General features: G+C 33.3%; 1 protein-coding gene across 5 annotated transcripts in view; it reads left to right on the top strand.

Moving 5' to 3' along the window:
- LOC105226651 (tachykinin-like peptides receptor 86C) overlaps window positions 1–23,197 on the top strand; it is a 29,671-nt gene extending 6,474 nt beyond the window's left edge. For 3 of the 5 annotated variants that reach the window (XM_049448802.1, XM_049448801.1, XM_049448800.1), the window contains exons 3-10: window positions 454–599; window positions 3,275–3,488; window positions 3,988–4,122; window positions 12,300–12,380; window positions 12,446–12,532; window positions 12,606–12,866; window positions 12,931–13,046; window positions 15,612–23,196. In XM_049448802.1, the coding sequence (XP_049304759.1) occupies window positions 454–599; window positions 3,275–3,488; window positions 3,988–4,122; window positions 12,300–12,380; window positions 12,446–12,532; window positions 12,606–12,866; window positions 12,931–13,046; window positions 15,612–15,895 (1,324 nt within the window). In that variant the 3' untranslated portion in view covers window positions 15,896–23,196. Of the gene's footprint in view, window positions 1–453; window positions 600–3,274; window positions 3,489–3,987; window positions 4,123–12,299; window positions 12,381–12,445; window positions 12,533–12,605; window positions 12,867–12,930; window positions 13,047–15,611 lie in introns of all 5 variants that reach the window. The other 2 variants (XM_049448803.1, XM_049448805.1) reach the window with 2 other exon arrangements.
- Window positions 23,198–24,543: the final 1,346 nt, after the last annotated feature.

The raw sequence follows: 24,543 nt of genomic DNA, 5'->3' as shown, positions 1-24,543 counted from the left end.
TTATATTTATATAACTGTATATCTATCTCGATTAGTTTTAGATGATACAAACCACCGTTAGGTAAACAAAACTGTTATACTCTTTAGCAACATTTTAGAGGAATATGAAAAACATATGGATTGCAGTATATGCAAAGTAGAAGTCCTTGTAGCCTGATCTTAATGCAATATTTGAACTATTTAGTTCCTAAACACACATGCAAAATTCAACCCTTGTCCTTATTCTCATTATACTATGGATATATGTACATATATGTAACTACGTACATACATCTATCTTGGTTAATTTGAAGAATTAAAATAATGGTTAGATAAACCAAACAAAAAAGTATGTGACAACATGTTGCGCGAGTATAAAAATATAAGTTAATAAAATATTCATTATTTTTTATAATATTATAGTTCAAACTTGATTTGAATATATTTTGTATGAATAAAAATTTGTCTTCACAGGGACTTTTTAACGGAATGCTTATTTCCGTCACCGACGAGACCGTACGAATTGCCATGGGAACAAAAAACTATTTGGGCGATTATCTTTGGTATGATGCTATTTGTGGCAATTGCCGGAAACTGCATTGTCTTGTGGATTGTTGCTGGTAAGACTTACATAATAGATACCACAATTTCGATTTAAAAATATTTAAATTATGATCGCTATACACTTTTTACATACATACTACATATGTATAGTATATCCTCAACCAAAATGCAAGCTAATATAGCACCACTTTTATTAAGTTTGAAGCAGAAGGAAAAACTATAGAAAATATAAATTACTCATATTGAAACAAAATTTTATTCTGGTTACGATTTCACAATATCTGATAGGAAATGTCCTAAAATTCATTATACTTATGTATATGATGGAGCGAATCAATAAACTACTCAATTACGAACTGTATGATGATATGTTATTTTGCATTATAAACTCCTAAACTACTAAACCGATTTTAGTACATCATACGATACCACCTAGGTAGGTAGGTAGGTAGGTGGAGTGGCCTTTAGAAGGGCCATTGGCCCTTACTCCATTGCCTCCTCTCTGAACCACCCCACATAAAGTCCATCACTACGAAAAGTTTTATCTGCACAACTTGCGGGACCTCGTCTCGTAACCCTCGGCCGAGATTTGCTAAAATTTTCCTGTATAGAGCTTTACAATCCCATAGAAAATATTTAATTCTCTTCTTATAGAGTTCTTGTATCATTCCTTTTAAATTTTAATAGTCAGCATGTCCGTCCCATTCCATTCGTGCCACGTTTGCCTGTCGAGCCACCGATACTCGAACATGTTATGTTGATTGTCCACTAAGAGAACAATATATTTTTTCACTAACCCTAACAGACTTTAGTGCTCTCAAAACCGCCTGACTGTTTGTGTATCTAAGAATATTCCTCGTGGTGAGCACATTTCTTGTCAGAACATGAAGTTCTTCTTGAATTTCTGTGATCTCTACTTGAAAGGCACATCAGAGATCTGGTAGACAGAATGCGGTTATCCAGCTTGAAGCTGTCCATATCTCCAAGCTCTTGTCCAGTTTAGGCAATATTGGGAAAATACCATCTAAAAGGATAGTTTACCTACATATATCTCAATCCATAAATATTCGAGTAAGGAAGGGTAAAGTTCGGATGTAACTGAACCTTTCATACTGTTGGAAGTCGACGGATCAAAGCGGGCTACCTATAGATATTGGTATATTAAAAATGTAGAGAAAAGGATCAACTTCAATGTTCGATGAAATGTGGAATGAATTGTAATCAAATTTGGTATCATATTATCTTTTGAAGATCATATAATCTCTTAGTTTTAATACTATATTTTACTTCCCGTCAGCGAAAATTAAACTAAAATCGTTGGACATAGAAATGGAAGTGCTGATTTCATAAATTTTTGACATTGTTCAAGTACACTTAAAAACATATTTTCAAGCAATTTTATAAATATAAACATATATATACGTTCAAAAATGGAGAAAAGTCAGCTGGACGTTTCAAAATAATGGAAGGTCGAAAATATTTATTTTAGGAATATAGGTGCTAAGGAAAGTATTGATCCGATTCAACCCATTTTTGACTCAAGAGTAAATTATTATCACAGATACACCAATATTTTCGGCAAAAAGTCAGTCATGCGCACTTCAGCTCCATTCCTCATTCTGATCATTTATACATATGTATGTATACATAGATATTAAGAGAATAGCTCTTATCCGGAAATAATATGAGTATTTTCTCTATATTGAATAGTTTATCACAACTTAAACAACAATAAGCTATTGCGTACACTTATACTCATAAAAAATTTTTTGCAATCCCGAATGAAACTGAACATTGTATATCATATAATTCTTCGTATATACATATGTAAATGCAAGAGATAAGCGTTACCCCGTAATTTCTGTCTTCGATCCAAATTTTTAATAATATCAAAACGTTTTTTCTGAGAACAATTTTCACTCTGCAAGCGTGGAAGACTTCTCTTGGTATTTCTGACAAGGGAAACCTTCTCTTCATTCGCTTTTTGAAGTTAGCTTAATATCGGTATTCTGCTTGAGACGATTGTCTCATGTCTCTAATAGTGACTATAGTAATTTAATGACTCTGTTAGTCAGGAGTCTCATTTTGGTATTCTGGCAGATACAGTATACTACTATACAATATACTACTACACTAACTAACAGAGTCACTAAATTACTACAGTCACTATTAGAGACATGAGACAATCGTCTCAAGCAGAATACCGATATAAAAGGTGTTCCTCCCTTGTCGGAATACATAAGTAAAACTTAAAGATTTAAGCATGATCGAAAGTTTACAAGTAATTTTATTCCATATGGTGTACTGAAGCTATTTTAAATATTGTATATAAGTAGCGCTTTTTGGTGAGAAAGAATGATCGATATTACAACAAAAATATACATATGCTCTCAGTATCTCTTTGTAACTATTATATAATATACATAGTTTTTCGTTAATTACTAAAGAATATTTGGACAGTTTTAAAATCAATGTTAACTCAATTATTGAAAAATGTTTATGGCAATTCATATAAGAGTTCCACATTCTAGAAAAAAGAGAGAAAATCCGAAATTACACAATTTTCAATTTACAAAATAGTGCCATTTACTAAAATTTGTATATTAATTATGCTCAGAATAAAAATAAATCAGTAATTAGGTTAAAACTATGAACTATTGCTTGTGTTATTTTAATGTTTTATTTCTGTATTTCTTTACTACGCAATACTACCGACGGATCCATACCAAAGGTCATCGCAGTATGCGCACTGTTACAAACTACTTTTTGCTCAACTTGAGCATAGCCGATTTGCTGATGTCCTCGCTCAACTGCGTTTTCAATTTCATCTTTATGCTGAATTCGGATTGGCCCTTCGGTTCTATTTACTGCACAATAAATAATTTCATGGCGAATGTAACTGTCTCGACGTCGGTATTTACCCTTGTGGCTATATCACTGGATAGGTAAGGAACCGAACTGTTAAAACTGCAAATATGCCTAAATAACATAACGGAATACATACATACATACATATGTATGTGTATATACACATTAGCCCATAAATAACATGTTCCTTGAACAATAAAAGACAACGAACTGTTATTTTTGATCTAAGCTCCATGGACCCGCATGATAAATTTTACAATGTAAGTATGTACCTACATACATATGTATGTACATATGTTAATTGTTACTCAAGATGTATTTTGCACGGAGAAACTTATAGACAAACAGTTCGACACCCGGAAAAAGTTCAAAGCTTAGTTGTTGAGTTGTTAAACAAAATTATTAAACCCCATGCAAGAGACTGTATAAATACATATGTATGTATGTATGTACATACAGTATACTGTTGCGTTTTTGGTAGGTGTAGGTTTAATATGAAATATTGTAATAATACTTTCTTCACAATTAATAAAATTTTGCCTATTATTATAATAAATTTATTAAATTTTCTTGCAGATATTTCGCAATTGTTCACCCTTTGAAGAGACGAACATCAAGACGAAAAGTACGGATCATTCTGTTACTAATATGGGTTATAAGTTGTCTGCTAGCAGCGCCCTGCTTACTGTACTCAAGCACAATGACGAAAAGGTAATATTAAAATATCTAAATGAAAAACAATGAACCAGTGAACCATATTTTTTTGAGCAGCATTATAGGTTGAAGTTTTTCTGAAATTTATTGAACCACTCTCATTATACATATATGAAATTATGAAAGCTGAATGGACGATTAATATACTAATATTAATAATATTAAACATTTTATGTTGATAGAAAATTGCAACCAAAACAATCTTGTAATCTGTTAGCATTTTTCGAACTCTCAGAAGCAATGTCCATTTCAAAGTTAAAAAAATGTTTCAAAAATTAGTTTATCTTATATATAACAAGAAAAAACGTAAACTTCGGTTGCACCGAAGCTATGTAAATACTAGGGGCATGCGAATATTCGAAATTTCGAATTATTCGACGCGAATCAACTGGATTCGCATACCCCTAGTAAATACCCTTCACAGGTGCATTTCTGTTAGTAACTATGTGTTCAGTTTGTATGGAAGCTACATATATGCTATAGTAATCCGTTCTGAACAATTTTTTTTGGAGATTACATTGTTGCCTTAAAAATAATGTATACCAAATTTCGTGAATATATCTTTTCAAATGTGAAAGTTGTCCATACAAGAACTTGATTCCGATTGTTCAGTTTGTTTGGCAGCTATATGCTATAGTTAACCGATCTGAACAATTTCTTCGGAGATTACATTGTTGCCTTAGGAAATAATATATACCAAAATTCGTGAATATATCTTTCCATATAAGCATTTGATTCCGATCGTTCAGTTTGTATGGCAGCTATATGTTATAGTGTTCCAATATCGGCCGTTCCGCCAAATGAGCAGCTTCTTGAAGAGAAAATGACGTTTGCAAAATTTCAAAACGATATCTTAAAAACTAAGAGACTAGTTCGTATACATACATATATACAGACGGACATGGCTAAATCGACTTTATAGGGTCTCCCTCGCTTCCTTCTGGGTGTTACAAACTTCGTGACAAACTTAATATACCCTGTTCAGGGTATAAAAATGAATCGCAAAATGTGTTGCTAGGCGCATAACTCAACAAAGCCTGGACAAATTTGGCAAAATTCTTTTTCCTAAATGTTCGCTGAGGTTCAAAGATGATTTTTACGGCGAGAAAAATTCGAATAATTGCCGAAAACCCCCTAAAAACAGCCCTTTTCTTTTTCCCATACAAACGAAAGAATGTTTGTTCGTTAGTAACACAAATGCTCGAGAACGGCTAAACCAATCTTGATGAAATTTTCAGAGGTTGTTCGCTGTGGACCGGGGAGGTTTTAGAAAAACCCGTATGCTTTTTATGAGGAAAATTCAGAACATTGGACAATTCCAAAAAGTAACTTTTTTTCATACAAATTTTTTTTGCAATTTTTTTGTTTTGTTTTTTAATTATTTGAATAGTTCAAATTAGTTGTTTGCTTTTTTTATTCAAAAAAAAAAAATATTGAAAATTATTCAGTAAAAACGTTAGGTGTGTTTCACACAAAGTAGTCAATTACAGGTTGAAATTTTTTACGATACCACGAAGAGGTCGCGCTAATATCGGTCGGTGTTCTTTTTGCCATCAACGTATGGCAGCCCAAGTCACTTGAACGAGTACTCCCAGGATGTGATGGCATACGTGCGGAATTATGGATCGCGGTCAATCCACAAGCACTCGTCACGATATCATAGCACGATTTTTCAAACAACAGCTACGATATTTGATTGACTTTATCTTGAAGCAACGTATGGTATATGTATGTACATATATGGTGCTGTTAGATGCTGGATGTACTCTGTTGAGATGCAAAAAAGAGGTTTGCCGCACGCACACATTCTTCTTTAGATGGTGGATTGTAGTTACAGCAGATCCAATTGATGAAATCATTTCTGCGGAAATTTCTGATGCAGAGAAAGATCCAGTATTATACGAAGTGATGAAAACCAAAAAGGTTCATAGACCTTGCGGGCATCACAATCCCACTTCGCTTTGTAAGTCTGGCAATAAATACACGAAACACTATCCACGGTTCTTTCGGAAACACAAACTGGAAATGATGGATATCCACTCTATCGCTCACCGGACGGCAATGGCAGAACATTCAGCATTCAGTGTGAATAACGAAGTTGACAACACATGAAATGTACCATATTCGCCATTATTGTCTAGTTCACATTCAAAACTCATGTCGATGCTGAGTATTGCAGCTTGATGAAATCGATCAAGTAAATTTGCTAGTACGTCACCAAAGGAAGCAAAATGGCGATTATTGGTCTTGAACGATACGGTGATAATCACTGGAATCAAACGATGGACGATGTGATAGCTACTTCGAATGCAAATGAAGTTCGCACACTTTTCGCGATGATCATTTCGCCTTGACAGCCTTAAAATCCGCGTCAATTATGGGATACGAACAAAAATTACATTGTCGAAGACATTTTACATCGTATTCTATAAGAATTGGAAATAGGCAAATTTCGGTTCCAGTGCACGGTGGTTCCTCCCATACGACAAAAATAAAAAAGTCTATGTTTATATATTGGGCTTGTAGCTAAATAAATAGTTGCATATGCCATCAAATTTATGTATTTTGAGTTTGTTTTGATTATTTCTAACGGAACTTCTTGAGTGAAAGCAACATATGTACGGCCTTGCACAGAAGTAAATAGTTGACAAAAGTAAAAGCGAAAGCAACGTGTACATTCTACTGCAAAAGTTTAATTTAACCCTCGTCGAGACCAACGGGTCTGGCCAGGCATATTTTGTTTTTAAATGTTATTTAAATATATTTAGAGTGTAGCAAACGACTTGCGCTTCCAGGTAGTTGTTTAAATATATTTAGAGTGCAGCAAACGACTTGCGCTTCCAGGTAGCTTCCTAGAATTTTATTGTCTATAGAATTGAGAAAAAAATTCAAGGATATCGTATCGAAAAGGGCGAAAAAAGGATATTATAATATTACACCTTAGTCGAGACCAATGGTGCTTGTCTAGACCCCATATATTTTGTATGAAAATATATGAACTTTGGTATGTTTCTATCACTTCGCACGGTTGATTTATCTGTTTTCATGTTCGTTACATGCCCAAATTGGTTTATATGTTTATCTAGCCGCTAGAGCGTTTTAAAGGTTAATAAAAATGTAATTTTTCTCAAAATGTTACATTTTTTGTGAACGCTATTGCCACGCCCCTGGTAGGGATAGAAAGGAGGTATACCCCTCCAACTGTAGTGAAACAAAGGGGGGGACATGGTGAAAACGCATTTTCGCCTATTGCCATGCCCCCGGTAGGGCGAATTATACATTTTCGGAAAGCTCTTTAAATTACCTAACCGCTGCAATTTATTTGACCTACCTACGTCAAATACTTTAGCCGCTAGAGCGTTTTAAAAGGTTAAAAAAAATGTATTTTTTCTCAAAATGTTACATTTTTTGTGAACGCTATTGCCATGCCAAGCGTGAACAAGGCAGTCAATTTGATTTCAATCAAATCGAGAGGTAAGAAATTTCAAAAATGTATCTATATTGTACATATAAGTATGTAGCGTAAATACAACATGTATTTCCATATAAATGTATGTAAACACATAGGGGCCTAGCCAAGCACCATTGGTCTCGATTAAGTGTATTAGACCGTTGGTCTCGACCAGGGTTACAAAAGTGTCTAAATAAAAATACTGAAAATGGAAATTAAAGTAGATGGTAATAGTATTATTTTTCAGTAATAACAAGTTTTTAAATTGTGCTGTTGTTTTTAGAATAACAAATTTTAATGAAGTGTCTTTTTGATTCAGTTTTGTTGTTCTTTGTTAAATGTGTTTGGAGATTTAGTAACTTTGTCAACCGAATGCAGTGACCGGATTAGTGTGCAAATGTTGATACAAGTATATAGTTTAAAATAATATTAAGTTCATGTGCAGGGATTTGCAGGTTTCTAAATAAAGTTCATTAAACTAATCTAACTTTTTAGTTTCAAAGTGTATTTTGTACATCAAATGTGCGTGTTATAGCATTGGTTTTTGCAAGTAATGTGAATAAACAAATTAGTTGTTGTTGTCTCACTCTCTCTCTCTGAGATTTTTATTTTTTAAATTTCTTATCGTAGGAACGTCTCATCAATGCATATTTTCTCGCTCATATATTTTTGAAATTTGGTGCTCTAAAAATGGATCAAATACGACGAAAGGTCAGGAAGTTTTTGAAGATATAGTCAGAAAAACAGGTTTTGAAGTTGACGAACACCCGTTTGATGATATACTGAAATGTGTAAAATATTTATGCAGACGCATTGTGGTGATGTGGAAACAAAACCATCGCGTAAAGTCAGACGTGTTAAGAAACTACTCGGATTGGCTCTCTTACAAAGAGGTTGTTACCTTAAGTCTCGAAACTCGCCTATTACACACGGCAACAAAAGTTGCGGCAACTCTTGGCTTATAGGCGAGGGGGCGACGAGGAGAGGAGAATCGCGCCGAGTTTCCAGTGTTCAGCAACTCGCTTTGTGTTCTTATTCGTAGCAGTTCGCTACGACGTTTTTCGGCATTCGTGTTCTTTCTTTCATAGTACATAATATTTGCGTATATTTTTTTTGAAATTAAAATTTTGAATATATTTAAAAAATTTAATTTCATCTTTTGGTAAGTAATTTGCAAATATGTATACAAATATACATAATATAATATAAATAGTTTAGAAAATGGAGTATGACAAAAAAAAATAGGCGTGTCATGAAGACACGCGATAGAAGTGAAACTGAATGATTGGATCGGCAACACAGTGATCGTCGTCAATGTTCCTGGGCAAGTGATTGACCATTGTATTGACATCCACTGGAACATTGATGACCTGCCCCAAAATTCCAAATTGTCCATGCACATGACGCAATCTGCGAATTTGCATAAATGGAATTCTAGGAGTAATGAGTCTCTCGGACACTAAATCTAACTTCGGAAGATGTGCAGGGATCGGGGGATATACAAAACCATTCAATTTCGACAAGGTTGGAATTTTGTCTCTCCTCAAAGCCTGGCGACAGCTGGTGCATGCCAGCTCATTATTACTTCTGAATTCTGGAAATTTTTGTTGAATACGAATTTCATTTTCAACGGATAGAGTCTTCAAGTCATTTTTAAACCATAATCTATCACATACACAACACGTAAAACCGAACGTATTATTTCTAAAATCACGGTGAAAGTTCTTATGTGCAGTTTTAAACTTATTAAAGTCTGAATATTGTAATCGATCACCACTATGTACATCACAATCAGGAGGAGGATGAGTCGAAGTCGTTGCTAATAGTTCATTCTCTGGATTATTTACACTATCGTCTACACTGTCACGTAAGAGGTTAGCACGTGTTTGCCTCTGTTCCCTGCTATCTCGTTCAATTTCAGTTCTACTTTTTTTCCGTTTTCTATTCTGATCAATTCCTTCACTCGCCCGTTTTTTCTCCCGCCACGTTTTTGTCCTTTCTGCACCCGACTTCGGCATATTTGCACAAAACTCTCGATTTAAGTAATGAAGACACGCACAAAAACAAAATACTCGTACGTTGCTTATGATCACTGTGTTAGACACCAACAGCTGTTTTCCGCGATCGCGACGCCGCCTGAACGCAGAGAATGGCATGAAAGTCAGAAAGTCTTCCGTCTCATTCTCGCACGATACACGAAGGCCTCTCACTCTCGCCCGATAGACAAGACGTAAGGTAGTCCGTCTCACTCTCGCTCGATTCCCGGAGGCCTCTCACTCTTACTTACTACGTTAGAGCGAGCGTCACCAAAAAGGTTGCCGATCGAGATTTCAAAACCCTCCCATAAGAAGGTTTCACTTCAAAAATCGAATTAATTAAAGATATTGTGAAATGTATGGAGAAAGCCATACAAATTGATTCAGACGATAGTGAAAAGGGTGATATATGTGAAAGTCTGTCATATAATCTTTGTTTTAATTTTGAATTATAAATAAAATGTATTTCTTAATTGACAGAACTGATTAATATACATATGTGATAGAGTGGCCCAAATACCTATAAGGAAAAAGAAACGACAATGGGTTAAAGTAAAGAGTAGACAATGGGTTAAAGTAAAGTGAAAGAGAATGAAAAAAAACTCGAACAGAGTTGCGCAACACAAGTTGCTCGTGTGAAGGTAATGGGCGACAGCAAAAGAGAATCGCCCGAGAATTAGCAACTTTTGTTGCCGCGTCTAATAATGGACAAACTCTATCTTTGCCTTCTGAAAAAGATGCCGCCGTTGCGGATACCTTACGTGAAGTACATTTGGAATCAAATCCACTTTTTCAGGAAGTAAATGTCACCGAAGTTCTTTCACTAATAATTGATACAAACTTAACAAAACATCAGTACTTAAAAATCAGTGATTTTATAAACTCTAAAGTTTCGTACAAAGTTTTTCCCAGCTATAAAAACGTTTTAAGTGAAAAGAAAAAAAGTTATCCAGATGCAGAATCGGTTAGCGTGAGTGAATCACAGGCTGAAGTGGAGCTACAAAGTTTACTTGACCATACAGCTTCACGTATATTAGATCTCCAAACTGAAGTGTTGAACGTCATACCCGATGTAAATATAAGCAATCTTGTTTTGATAGGCAAGTGGGGATTCGATGGTAGCTCCGGATACAGGGAATATAAACAACGTGTTAGTAACAATACTCTACAAGACAATAGTTTATTTGTAACATCCTATGTGCCCCTTAAATAAGTTACTAAATCTTCGACACTACAAGATACTAAAGTTATATGGAAACATCCTCGACCGTCGTCCGCTCGATACTGCAGACCAATACGATTTAGTTTCAAAAAAGAGACAAGAGAAGTTTGCATTGAAGAGAGGAATTAATTCGCGAAGAAAATTGATAGTTAAAGTGCACAGAATATTTAAGAAAATAAACGTCGAACACAAATTGCAACTGACTATGGTTGATGGAAAAGTATGCAATGCACTAAGTCAAACATCATCTGCTAAGCTGCGGAAGCCAAAAACAAGGATATTAAGAGGTATAGGCTTCAACATACGAGGAAAACTTCTCGAATTACAACAAATACGGATTTACTTAATATGTTATTGTTGAGCTCAGATCCATTTATTACAAGTCAACAAAAATTGCCATGCAAAAAGAAAAGCGCATTATTAAAATCTACAATAGAATTGTTGGAAGACTAATTACGTAAAGGACCTTTTTATTGAGGTTTACAACGTCCTTATTTTTCTTCCAAATTAATAAAATTTTTATTTGAACTGTAAAAAATAAATTGTTTAATTTTATAAAATTAAATGGCACATCTGTTTTCCTTTCTATTTATTAATAATAAATCCGAGGATTGGTACAAAATTTATCACATGCTCAGGTATTTTAACGTTAGAATTATAGTCATATGTGGAATATGAAAAGTGGGCGTTATACAATTGCGATTTTTTCAGACTATCGTACTTCATGAACAGAAATATGATGTGTATATTGTAGGTGAGTATCTCTATTCTAACTATTTTTGTCGCTATCCTCCATACAAATGGAACCCCTGTGCAGTGGTTTGATATCAATTGCACCTGCGTTTAGTCAATTCACTTCAATGAATAATGAACTTATCACGAATGTTTGTGCCAATATTGGCCAAAATATCGTACTACGATTGCACTCAAGCGCAATTTTAGCTGCCAAAAATATGAAGCCGTGATTTATCCATTGGAATTTCTAAAATCTTTTGAGAGGCTTGGTATGCCACCGCATTAGTTGTGTCTCAAAGTTGGATCTGTCATTATTATGTTTCGCAATATTTATGCGCCGAAATTTTGTAACGGAACCCTACTGATTGTGCCGCAGCTATCATATACAAGGGACAGAATTCTTGATTCTACGAAATCCCTTGAGTTCCAACGATTTTCCATTTGAGTTCGATCATATTCAGTTTCAAGTTGGAAAACAATCATCTCTGTATATTTACGCACCGGAACAGAAACCAAAAAAGGTTGTTTATCAGATGCGCTACATTGAAATAACTTTAGAAAAATCGAAAATAAATGCTTTTTAACACAACGTAAATTCAACTTTCTTTTCATTTCAGAACACATAATTTCACGCAGGACAACTCTTGCGGGGTTAGCTAGTTTTATTATAAAAGAATATAAATTTTTAAAACAATTATTTTTGCATTCGTATCGCTTTGATTATTTCCAGATACTACAACGGCAAATCGAGAACTGTGTGCTTTATGCTGTGGCCAGATGGGCGCTATCCAACATCGATATCAGATTATGCGTATGTAATAAATTTGACTAATTTGTATATATCTCTTTAAGAAGCCAAATATTTTTGAAATGCAGTTACAACATCATAATCCTCATACTCACCTATGGTATTCCAATGGTTGTCATGCTAATATGCTACACCTTAATGGGTCGTGTTCTCTGGTATTCAAATTCCTTGCGATAATTGCATACATATGTGTGTTTCAATCCAATGTAACCATCCGTATTATTTTAGGGGAAGCCGTTCTATTGGAGAAAACATTGATCGTCAAATGGAGTCGATGAAGTCGAAAAGAAAAGTGGTACGGATGTTTATTGCCATCGTTCTAATATTTGCAATATGCTGGTTGCCGTATCATATGTTTTTCATCTATGCTTATCACAACAACGATATCACATCCGCCAAATACGTACAACATATGTACTTGGGGTTCTACTGGTTAGCTATGTCAAATGCCATGGTAAATCCAATAATATACTATTGGATGAACAAAAGGTAACAAGATTTATAGTTATACATACTTAAATTTATTATTAACGGTGTTGTTTTGGTTTTTTAGATTTCGATTGTACTTTCAAAGGATCATATGTTGTTGTTGCTATGGTGCAGTCAATCACAAGACGGATTCCCCGAATTTAATTGCAAATAAAAACAGTTTTCAAAAATCTATTAAAGGTATATAATAACTTTTTACACTCTAGCAACATGCTGTTACAAACCATTAAGGTTTTGTTCATAACATCTTAAACTAATCGGGTTAGATATGGAGTTACATAAGTACGTATGTATGTACATATACATATATATATATATGTACGTACACAAATGTTCGGGATGACGAGACGAGTTGACTTCCGGGTTGTCCATGCAAGCTGTAGCTTGAGTAGGAATCGAGATACATACATATGTATGTATGTCATTTCAATTTCAGAGAAAATCACTTGCCAATAATAATGCCTAAAATAGATAATCTTCAATTATAAATAGTGTAACTAACACGACTTTCTTTCATATATGCATATAGTTTGACTAAGATCAATCTAACTTATTACCAAAACTTTTTAAGGCAAAAACGTTTAGGTATAGGTATTTTCTCTTGGTCGCATAATTGACCTTTTATGTTAATGTTTTCGTATTTGTTTGAGAGGCTTTCCGTTTTTGAATTACATAACCATTTCATGTCTGTAATTCTCCCGCGCGTTTGGAAACTATTGTTAAAGCCGGTTACGAATATTCGTGGAAAAACAGTATTCGTAAACTCTTATGAATTGCATCTAACGAATTCAACTTCACAGAAAAACTATTGTATAGTATAGTGAATTAAGTTTTCCTCAGGTTTCTTCCTTATTATAACTTATTCTTTTCCAGTGCCACTGTTACGGGATTTGAAAAATCTGCCAATTAAAATATACCAATTGAATAATAATTTTATGACCCAAAATTGTGTGTTAACTAAAACAAGTAAGGAAGGGCTAACTTCGGGTGCAAACAAAAATTTTATACTCTTGATACCTGCAGGAATCAAAGCTAGAGAAATATCTTAAGGTGTGAAATGTCAACCAGAGGTACACAATCTAAATCTAAATCTGAGCAATTTTATATAACATATATTGTACATTAACTAAGTATATATAACTCATGCAGTGACCGACAAATTTGTCATTAGATTTGTTAAAAAAAAACGAAAATCATAATACGTAGATTATAGGAATTGGTGTAGCATCGTTCCAATTTTATCTATTAACTATTATTACGAGTATGTAACATACCAAAAAACTGTTCCCTGGGTTTCGTTATTCACATACAATCACCAATTAAAGGGAGTAAAGTCATCCGGATGCTCGAAAATCCTGATATTAGTTATATGGGGGCGAGGTTAAGCCGACTAATTTCATTTATTTAAGAAACAAAAATATACTGTTATGAGTAAACACGCTTAGTCATTTTCATTAAAATCATACAAATATTGACCGGTATATGCAGCATAAAGTCATCCGGAAGTTCGAAAATCTTTATATTAGGCATATGGGGGCTCAAGAAAGTATTGACCGGGTTCAACCCATTTTTAATATACAGAGTTACTATTGTCAGGAAAGGATTCTCTCTGAATTTCATTTGTACATACATTGACCGAAATTTTCGGTCAAAAGACAACTATAAATATTGGGGTCTACATATTCGGTACCTATCGGCTTGAATAGTTTTGGTAGGTTTTATGCAGTTTTTTGACCTATTTTAAATGAATTATTAGTGCAAATTTTTCTAATGTTAAATTAACTACTTCTTGATTTGTGCACTGGAAAGTAAAAGAATCAAATCGATTTTAAAACTGTGTTATATGGGAAGTGGGCGTGGTTGCAATCAATCCGATTTCGCCCATTTTTACACTGTGACGTAGGAATATGAGAAGAATGTCGCATACTAAATTTAGTCGAAATCGGAAGCCGATGTTGGTGATTTCACCAAAAAGTGAGCGGTACCTCGCCCATCGTCCAGTTTTTATCCCTTCTCCCATTTCAAAAGTTAATTTTCTTCTCATATCATCTCAGAAGTTAGTTTTAGTAGTTTCCAACAGTACCGTTATACATACATTTATTCATTTTCCCACTGACGGTAGGAGTTTTTATAATTAGGCAAATTTGGATGTTGTAGATTTAGCGATTTAGGGCATATGAACATTAAACTTATTTACACTTTTTACAATTTTACAAAAGTTTTTACCACAGGTGCCCCTTACTACTGGGATCCCCTGTGCAAAATTTGCAGTTCTATATCTTAATTTACTGTTTAGTTATGGCACTTCATAAGTTTTGGGTTAATGGCGTTTTGCGGGCGTGGCAGTGGTCGAATACGCCCATTAACGAGGTCGTAATTTTTTTGTACTAAGGAACTCTTACCAAGATAACTCAATCTTTACTCAAGTTTCAGCTTGCATGGACGGACGGACAGGCAGACAGACAGTAATTCACCCCGGTTTCAACTTTTCTCTTCATCCTGTTCATTTAAATACGTATACAAGTATGTATCTATCTCGCTTAGTTTTAGGTGATACGTACAACCGTTAAGTGAACAAAAATAATATACTCTGTATCAACAGGTTGCAAGAGTATAAAAAATTGAATTCAACTTTTACAACATTTTAATTTTATTCTTGTTAATGTTATGGCCATGTATGTGAACTGCATTATAATTTTAATCAATACTAAATATGCGTACTTTTACCTGTTCTTTTTACTTTAGTAGAGGGCAAAAATATTTGGAAACGTAGCACAATGGAGACACAAATACAGGTGGCGCAAACTTCACTTCGAGAGAGAATTACCATGGATAAAACTCCGAATAAAGTTGTTGTAGACTGCATACAAGAGAAAGCCAAAAATGACAGTTCTCCAGTTTATATTTCAACCAAAAGCGGAACTGATCAGCAACGAATTATAATAAAATGTATTTCCTGTGACGAGGACAATAAATATGGTAAAGATATTCAGGGAAAGAATGGAAAGGATGGAAAAGACACACTCTGATTGTAAATTTATGCATAAGAAATACATACATATACATATATGCATTTGTAAATAACTTAAATTAAGTAATTCATATGGAATATGTAAGCCCACTTTTGCAGAACGACTTAATTAAACTGATTATGTAAATAGTTAGATTATTAAGCTTTAAAAATATCTTTATAGATTTAATCAACTGCAATTACATATATCAAATTACATGTTGGTAATGCAAGTATTCAAAATTTTTAGCTTGTTTTGGAGGTACATACTTATTTATACTTTCGCATGTTGCCACCGAGTTATACTCTTCGACACCTAACGGTTATTTGTAATAGAGATGTGTATAAGCATATTAATATGATCAGGATAATGAGATGATGATAGCGTAGATAGAAATTGAGATATATTAATGAAATTTTCTACATATATTCATTGGCAGAGCGGATGTCGTTTATCTAAAATTTATAAAGTCTTATAACATATCCGTAAATCAATTTAAAAATTCATATTCATCCGGGGTTAAAAAGTAAAGAAATGGCCGTGAAACGTTCCTTAAGGGGTTACGTGGGGTTCAGAGGCTAAAAATAAGCGTATTTTAATTTTTTTTTTTCATATTATATATTTCATTCAAACAATTCAGCATATGGAAGGTACATATTTAAAGACTATTTTGTGAAATTTTCATGTAAAAATTTTGAGAACTCAGCCGTTGACAACTCATCTAACGTGACGTCTCAAAAAAAAAGTGATCTTGCCGTGGACGTCATAACTCATAATTGGATTATCTAAAATCAAAGAACCAAAAATATTTCGTTAGTACATGCATAAGTCTCTTTATTGAACGAAGGAAAAAAATAATATTGAAATTTGAATTTTTGACAGACTTAGAAAAAAATAACACATTAAATTATTTATTAAAAAAAAAAAATGATCGTTCATTAAGTAGATAAGATTGCAAAGATGTGTGCAAAATTTGAGCCAAATCGGTTTATAACTTTTCGAGAAATTTTACTCGGATCGATTTGAAATTTTAGGACAGTATTCTAAACATATTGGACTATTTAATAAGACAAAAAAAAATCGATTTTTTTAAATTTTCAAACCCATCTAACCCTTTAATAGATTTTAAGTACATATCACACATGCCATTGAAGCCAAAGTGTTAGGAGCAAGTCTTTCTAGTACACCTTCATAAAGTGAAAAAAAATTAAATTGGATCATAACCACGCTTACTCCCCATATAACGGATAAGTTGAAAACTAATAAAAAAAACTAATGAAATAAATACAGCTGGGCAGTAAGCCTTGCCCCACTGTTTTTAGTTGAAATTTCATATACTATATCAGGATTGTATTACCAATTTCAATTAAGATTATGTTAATATAATTAATATATAATATTATCCCGATTTGCTTATGTTACAGTGTGAAAATGTGCCAATAGTTTCTTCACAGAATCCATCTTTTATGCAAAAATGCCCGAAATCAGACTAAAATTTTCAAATCTTCAGTTCGCATGGCTGACTTTATACCGAAACAACTAAGAAAGGGCTAAGAATGTATCCGAACATTTTATCCTCTCGCAGATTTGAATTGTATAAAAGTAGGAAGTGTTTCCTCAGTTATTTCACATATATTCCTGTTTCTTGTTTTCGTGCTATCTGTCCTCAGTTCTTTAATTGGAGAAAACGTAAGATATCTGAATGATAATGTGACCGTGGAGACTCTGACCATTATGGAATAAAATTTGATGTCCTGATATTCGGGAAATCATAAAAGTGAAACTTGTTGTCAGAACTATAGTTACGTTCAATTTCATAATTCCCTAAACACAGGATTCGATTGAGAAAATTTGTTAAGAGGAATAGAAAATCCGTTAACAAAAAAGCCATCTGAGATGAGGCTTTTTTGAACACGCTATCAAACTAACAGAAGATTCGAAGAATATAATTCACAAAGTTGATGGAAAAGATCAATGGAAAACAATTTGCATAAGTTGTCCAGTTGACCCATTAACCAATCCATCATGTGTGTTTATAGATACATATATGAATGAATTATGTCATTACTAAGTGACCTCAAAGAACTATTAAACTGACTAACATGTAAAGAGAATATTGAGAAAAGTGTAAATCTACTTGTTCTAAATGCTGTCTGCTCCAGGTGTAGAATTGTAATGTTGGTTAAGATTACCATATGTATATTGCTGATAACAAACGACTCTTTCCTACACCTGCACCAAATGTGTCAAGTTCTTTGCTTTATATTGAGGCTTTGGCTTTTATTAGTCATTATTGAAATTTAGCTCGGTGCCATTATTTGTTGAATCGTAATATTGTATAGGCCATTTTGTGTACTTTCTTCTGAATCTATTTCATTATAAAGACTTTATACGACATTTTCAAGTAATCGTTGCTCAAAAAAGTGACATTTTCTTTGATTCTCCTCTATAGAACACGATGTGTTGGCATGTCTGCTCAATATCGTTTTCAATGAGATTTTGCTGTTTATTCCGCCATGGAAAGTAAAACATTGCCATTTCGTGGAAATACTCAACTCTGACCACATCTGGGCTAAGAGTGCAACTAGTGAATTCCTTTCCGCCCTTCCGTAGTGACAATGTAGTTATAGTTGTTCTCTTGTAATCACATTTGATCAATGTTGGCAATACTCAATTTGTATACCTGGTTTTACACATATCTAAGTTTTCAGTTATAATTTTTCATAATGAAAACCATCAAAACTAAAATGTAATTATCAATCTTGTTAAGAGAACAGACTTTTTTCTGCGGAAAAATCAAATTTTGGCAAACATGCGAAATCCAAATATGGAGGTGACAGGCGGAAGCTATGCGAGTATGAAACTCTCATAAACAGCTAATTGTCATTTTTATAATATTTCCAATCAAAATGGATAGAAGATAAACATTGCGGTTGTAAGCCGCCCATTGCTACAAAACCATTGAATACTACAAAAACATACTATATACAATATAAAGTTTGATTTGGCACTTTCTGCTATTTTGTCATCTACCCCCACTTCTTCATAAACACTTTTTAAATATTAAAATAAATATTAAAAATTATAAATTTTTATGCTAATGTTTGTACATGCATATATACTTGCATGTCTAAATCTATAATTATGGTACAAGCATTTCATTATAAATGTTTTAATACCAAAACCAGAGATACCAACGTCGCAGATTTAAACCTCTTTTTTACATAACAAACATAAAAAGTCTCCATACTTCTATCTGATTATATGTATTGTAGGTATTTAAAATGTAATTTTAGTATTGAAGTTCCCGCTCACTTCATTAACTTCAGTTTAACAAATGTCGCTCAACTGAGATAATTACTATAATTGTTATTGGCGGTTCCATGTCAAGTACTTTATACAAGTTTTGCTTGTTTTCATATCTTAGAAGCAGGTTTTTGGATGCTCTGCCACAGTTCAATGCAGTTGTTTAAATGGAAAGCTTTACTTATTGGTTTTTTCGTGTTAAAAAAAATTAGGATATTACAAATATGAAAAAAAAAATTCGAGTTCAATTATTTTATGCAAAACGTAACATGTTAACATATTCAATTTCAAACCATTTGCATTAGATTTAATTATAATATTCATAACATGTTCAGTTAACTTTAATGAGAATAGATATAGAGCTTTAAAATCACGACAGTTATTATATTTCACACATGATTTGAAGAATTATAATTTGATTCGACTCTTTTTGGACGTGAGTTTTATTTCGATAACGTCATTGGCTCTCAATGTATATACTGTAAAGTTAAAAAATCATATAGGATTTAAAATTAAGATATATGAAAAATAGGCGAGGTTATACCCTAATTTCGCTTATTTCATGAAAAATTTTAAGGTTCCTTCGCATTTGTTTATTAATTTCTCGCAGTTTTAGTCCGTGATATGGGGATTGGGCGGGGTTAGTATCTGGACCCGAAACGCGGCAGTCATGAGCGAGCGAGCAATCGAATCGAGTGAAATTTCGTAACATTTCCCCTTATGAACAACATGAAATGCGAAACAAAACAAAAAAAATATTTAAATTGGAATTGACCGTAAATATTTAAATTTGATATACGTTTATATAGAAATTTATTAAATTTTGTTTTTGCAGACAAAAAAATGATCCTTGTTTTTTATATAAGTTTATCTGATTCAGATGAAGAACATCGTGTATTCATATTTTCTTTTAATAAATATATTTTCAATAAAAAAGGAACTTGGAATTAACATATCGTAAATATGGATGCTTATTTCTGAACTCTTCTCTTTAAAACATCAAGCTCATAAGTTTTAATCCGCTCTTCTTTTATTTTCTCTCCTTTAAAGCAATTTATTTCTCAATATTTTTTTGGAATGGGTTTGCGTTACTTCTTATGCGCGTAAATTGGATTTTAAAAGAGAAAGCTTTTCGCTTTCGACAGCGGGCTTCTTTTTAGTTGATTTTGTAACAATGCGACTGGCATATGGTGTCGGATCTTCATCTTCTTCCTCGCTGTTAATGATCATCTCTACCAACTAATTGAAAACTTCTTTTGGCACTACATTTCAAAAGTTCTAATTGTTGTCAACCCTTCTACTGCAAGATCTATCCCCGTAGCTTGGAGGAGTTGCTCTTCTGCTACAGTTACCACCGCCAGCTTCGAAGCTTTGTTTAAAGAAATTTTCTTTTTATATTGTGCTTTTGATTAGCAAATACCTATTTGTGTATTTAATTATTATTTTTAGTCATTTATTATTTTGTTTATTTAATTATTGTTGCTAAGTTTTGTCTTTCATCGGTGGCCCAGCAGGGTTAAGTTTTAGCGCCAATGGATTCCATAGCTTCGATGTTTTGTAACTGATTTACTTAAAACTTTTTGTTTTTAATTTCTAAAAATAAATTTTCAATAGCTAACGAGTGACATTGCTATTCTTTAGAAGAGACGAGAACACGTTATCGAATGAGGTAATTTCAAATTTCGAAAGTGTGTATCCGATAACGAGTACAACGATCCAAAAACCAAACAAGATAACAGGTTAACTTCGGCTGCACCGAAGCTAATATACCCTTCACATGTGCATTTCTTCTAGTAACTTTGTCTCCAGTTTGTATGGCAGCTATATGCTATAGTTAACCGATCTGTACAATTTCTTCAGATATTACATTATTTCTATGAACAATAACTCATACCGAATTTCGTGAAGATATATATGGCAGCCAATCCGAACAATTTCTTCGGAGATTACATTATTATCTTAGAAAATAACCTGTGCCAACTTTTGTGAAGATACATTTTCAAATGTGATCGTTCAGTTTGTATATTGGCAGTTCCGACAAATGAGCAGCTTTTTGAAGAGAAAATGACGTCTGCAAAATTTCAAAACGATATCTTAAAAACTGAGGGACTAGTTCGTATATATACGGACAGACGCGCATGGCTAAATCGACTCAGCTCAACATACTTATCATTTCTATATATACCATATAGGGTCTGTGACGCTTCCTTCTGGGTGTTACAAACTTCGTGACAAACTTAATATACCCTATTCAGGGTATAAAAAAGACATGAATTTCGCTCGTTAACGAGTGCAGCGATTCGGAAACTGATTTCAGTTATTTTCACTCAGTCGTAAGAATGGTCTCAAAGATTTGCAAATTATATTCCTTGGAAGATAAATACCTTTAACCGATTATGGGGTGGGGCCACGGCCACTTTTTAAAGATTTTATATCAGACTTCTTATGGTGCTAATGAACGTGCGTAGGAAATTTCAGCATGATATCTTAATTTTTCTTCAAGATACAGTTTGTGTGGACCGATTTCTACTTGTCTCGTTATTCTAATCATATATATATATATAACCCTATTTCTATCTCGATTTGTTTTAGGTGATAAATACAGGTGAACAAAACTATTATACTCTGTAGCAGCATATAGCAAAAGTACTCGTATAATCGCGGTCAATATGTGAGATATATTAATGAAATTTAGAAAGCTTATATCTTAGACCTGATATTTTCGAAGTTCCTGAATATTCAGTAGACTTTATATCATATATAAGATACCTTGGAAAATTAAATTCGCGTATAACACTAGATATATTACAGATTAATGCAAAAAATGTGTGAAATCGGTCCACGAATTACCTCAGTTCCTGTATATGTATTTCAAAAACGTTTTCGTTATTCTATCAGACCTCTCACCGAATATGTCAGTCAGTTTGTAAGATAGATATTTGGATATTGGAACAGTTTGTCGAATATACCCGCGCGATGTCAAAAGTTAATGCAATCAAATGTATATACATATATACATATGTATGTAAGTATGCAAGCCGGCATACAACTTTTTATACACTCCTGAGTACTCCTTCAACCAAATGTTATAACTTTCATTTTCAAATATTTGTAATGTTGAAACATTACTCGCAATGTGAAATAATTTAATAAACCGAACTATTTGTAATAAAATCAAAGTGAAACTACCTTTCTTACATATCTAACTACGGCTCGCCTGAAACAAGATAAAGAATAGAAATAGCATATATAAGTATTCCACTGTTGTTCATCAGTAGGCGGTCGCAATACGTAATACAAATTTTGTTAATGGTTGCTTAGTTGATACTATTGTCGCGCAGGTCATACACAATAAGGGTTTATAGTACATTTATAGTTATAAATAATATAAATTTTTGTTCGTTGGAATAATTCATGATGCTTTCTTTAAAACAGTAACAATTAAAAAAAATGCATAAGTATGTTTATCATATTAGCTATCGTATTTGTGGGCACTGACTATGTTTGGCGTTGTCAGTACCATTAAATATACGACTTGTGTTGTGATTTGATTTTTATAATATTATGAAACGATAACAACGAAAATCCGTGTATGTAGAGTCAGTTTATGTACAGTAATTTTAATTTGTTAACGGTGTTTATGGCACAAAATGGCAATTGTGTTTGAAATCATCAAACTTTAAAACCAAGTGCTTAGACTGCCCTAATTAAACTGATTTTGCATATCTTTCATAATGAATAATGTGTACATATATAGTATGTATATAAAATATTGCAATAGTCATAAGTAAGTATATATGTAACATATATAATATGTCGACAATTATTCTATAGTCCACTGACTGCTCAAAATCAAAATATTTTAAATAAAAAATAAAAATGTTATAAATAAAAACAATATATATATATATATAAACATATAAGAAACTAATTGTAACAATATATGTATGAATGTAAATATGGAAATAATTTTTAAATTATTTTAATTAAAGATTTTACTAAATCTAGTGGAATACTTTCCTTTTAATTTCAATTTTTTTCTTCAAAAAAAAACTATTGAGAAGCTAGATTAGGTTAACACGCCGATCCATTTACAAGCACCAAGAGGGATCTTAATTCGACAGCTTAGAACGTTGGTTCATTGAGAACCTAAAACTCCTATAAATTGATCCTAAAGACGTTAACAATTCAACAACGAGTTTTGAGACTACCACAAACTTGTTCAGGAAGTTTCGGCTATCTCTCTTGTTTCACCGAAAGCATGATTACCGAAATGTTCCAACCTCACTTTTGCAAAAGCTGGACAATGAAGAGAAAGGATTTGAATATTTCTACTTCCCTTCTTCATCCAACTTTGACAATTTGCATCCGATAAGATTTTATTAGACAAAATTCATTAAAAACTCCTACGAATGCGGTCTCTTGCAAGCTCATTAGTTTTCAATTTTCAACGACTCCGCTATTGCCATGTGCCCCAACGAATATAATAATGAGATAGCTTAATGCTATTGATACTACTATAGAAAACTTTTCCTTTAACCAATCCCTTGAACTTCGACTTATCTATGAAAAATATCACTGCGCCTCTTCTTCATCGCCCTCGTCCATAAATCCCATGTCGGTATGTGAGCAAAGAGCCACCAGGAGTAGACTCTGCAAGTTTTCAGTTAAAAACTAGAGAATTTTAGAATGTTCATCTTTTGACCGTCTGATATACCCAACTTACCTTAGAGCGACCTTTGCAGCAATACACTTATTGGCTGTATCCACGGATGTTACATGTAGAATAACATGGAGTACCATGGTTCCTACGTTTGTGGTGCACCGCAGATCACGATGGGAGCCACTCGTTGGACACAAAATATTTACATATGAAGTAAGGTCAACCGGAATGTTTGAAAATTCTCTTATTGGTTATATGGACTCTATGGCTAGTTTTCTCCGATCTTATTCTCGCTCGCTAAATTTTATTAAGATAACTCACATATTGGCCGATATGTGAGCCATAAAGTCAGCCGGAAGTTTGTAAAACGTTTTATTATGGTTATTTGGCTAAGAGAAATATTTACGCGATTCAAACTATTTTTGACACACAGACATGTATATTATTTCTCTATTGAACTATGTATATTTTCGTTAAGCCAGTCATGATCTTAGCAATTTTTAGACCTGAGATGGCATACCTTAAAGGCAATATACCTGCCCATTTTTTATCCTGATATATTACTTGGTGCTTGAGTTGTATACCGGAAGGCAAAAAAATCAGATGGAATTTAAAGTAGTGTTATGTGGAAGTAAACGTGGTTGTAGTCCAATTATATGTGCAGTGGCGTAGTGCTCTTCCGATTTTACCGCTGTCG

Source organism: Bactrocera dorsalis, chromosome 2 (genome assembly GCF_023373825.1).
Source record: "Bactrocera dorsalis isolate Fly_Bdor chromosome 2, ASM2337382v1, whole genome shotgun sequence".
Lineage (NCBI taxonomy): Eukaryota > Metazoa > Arthropoda > Insecta > Diptera > Tephritidae > Bactrocera > Bactrocera dorsalis.
The sequence above is the reverse complement of the archived record's forward strand: the minus strand, read 5'-3'. Positions and strand labels throughout refer to the sequence as shown.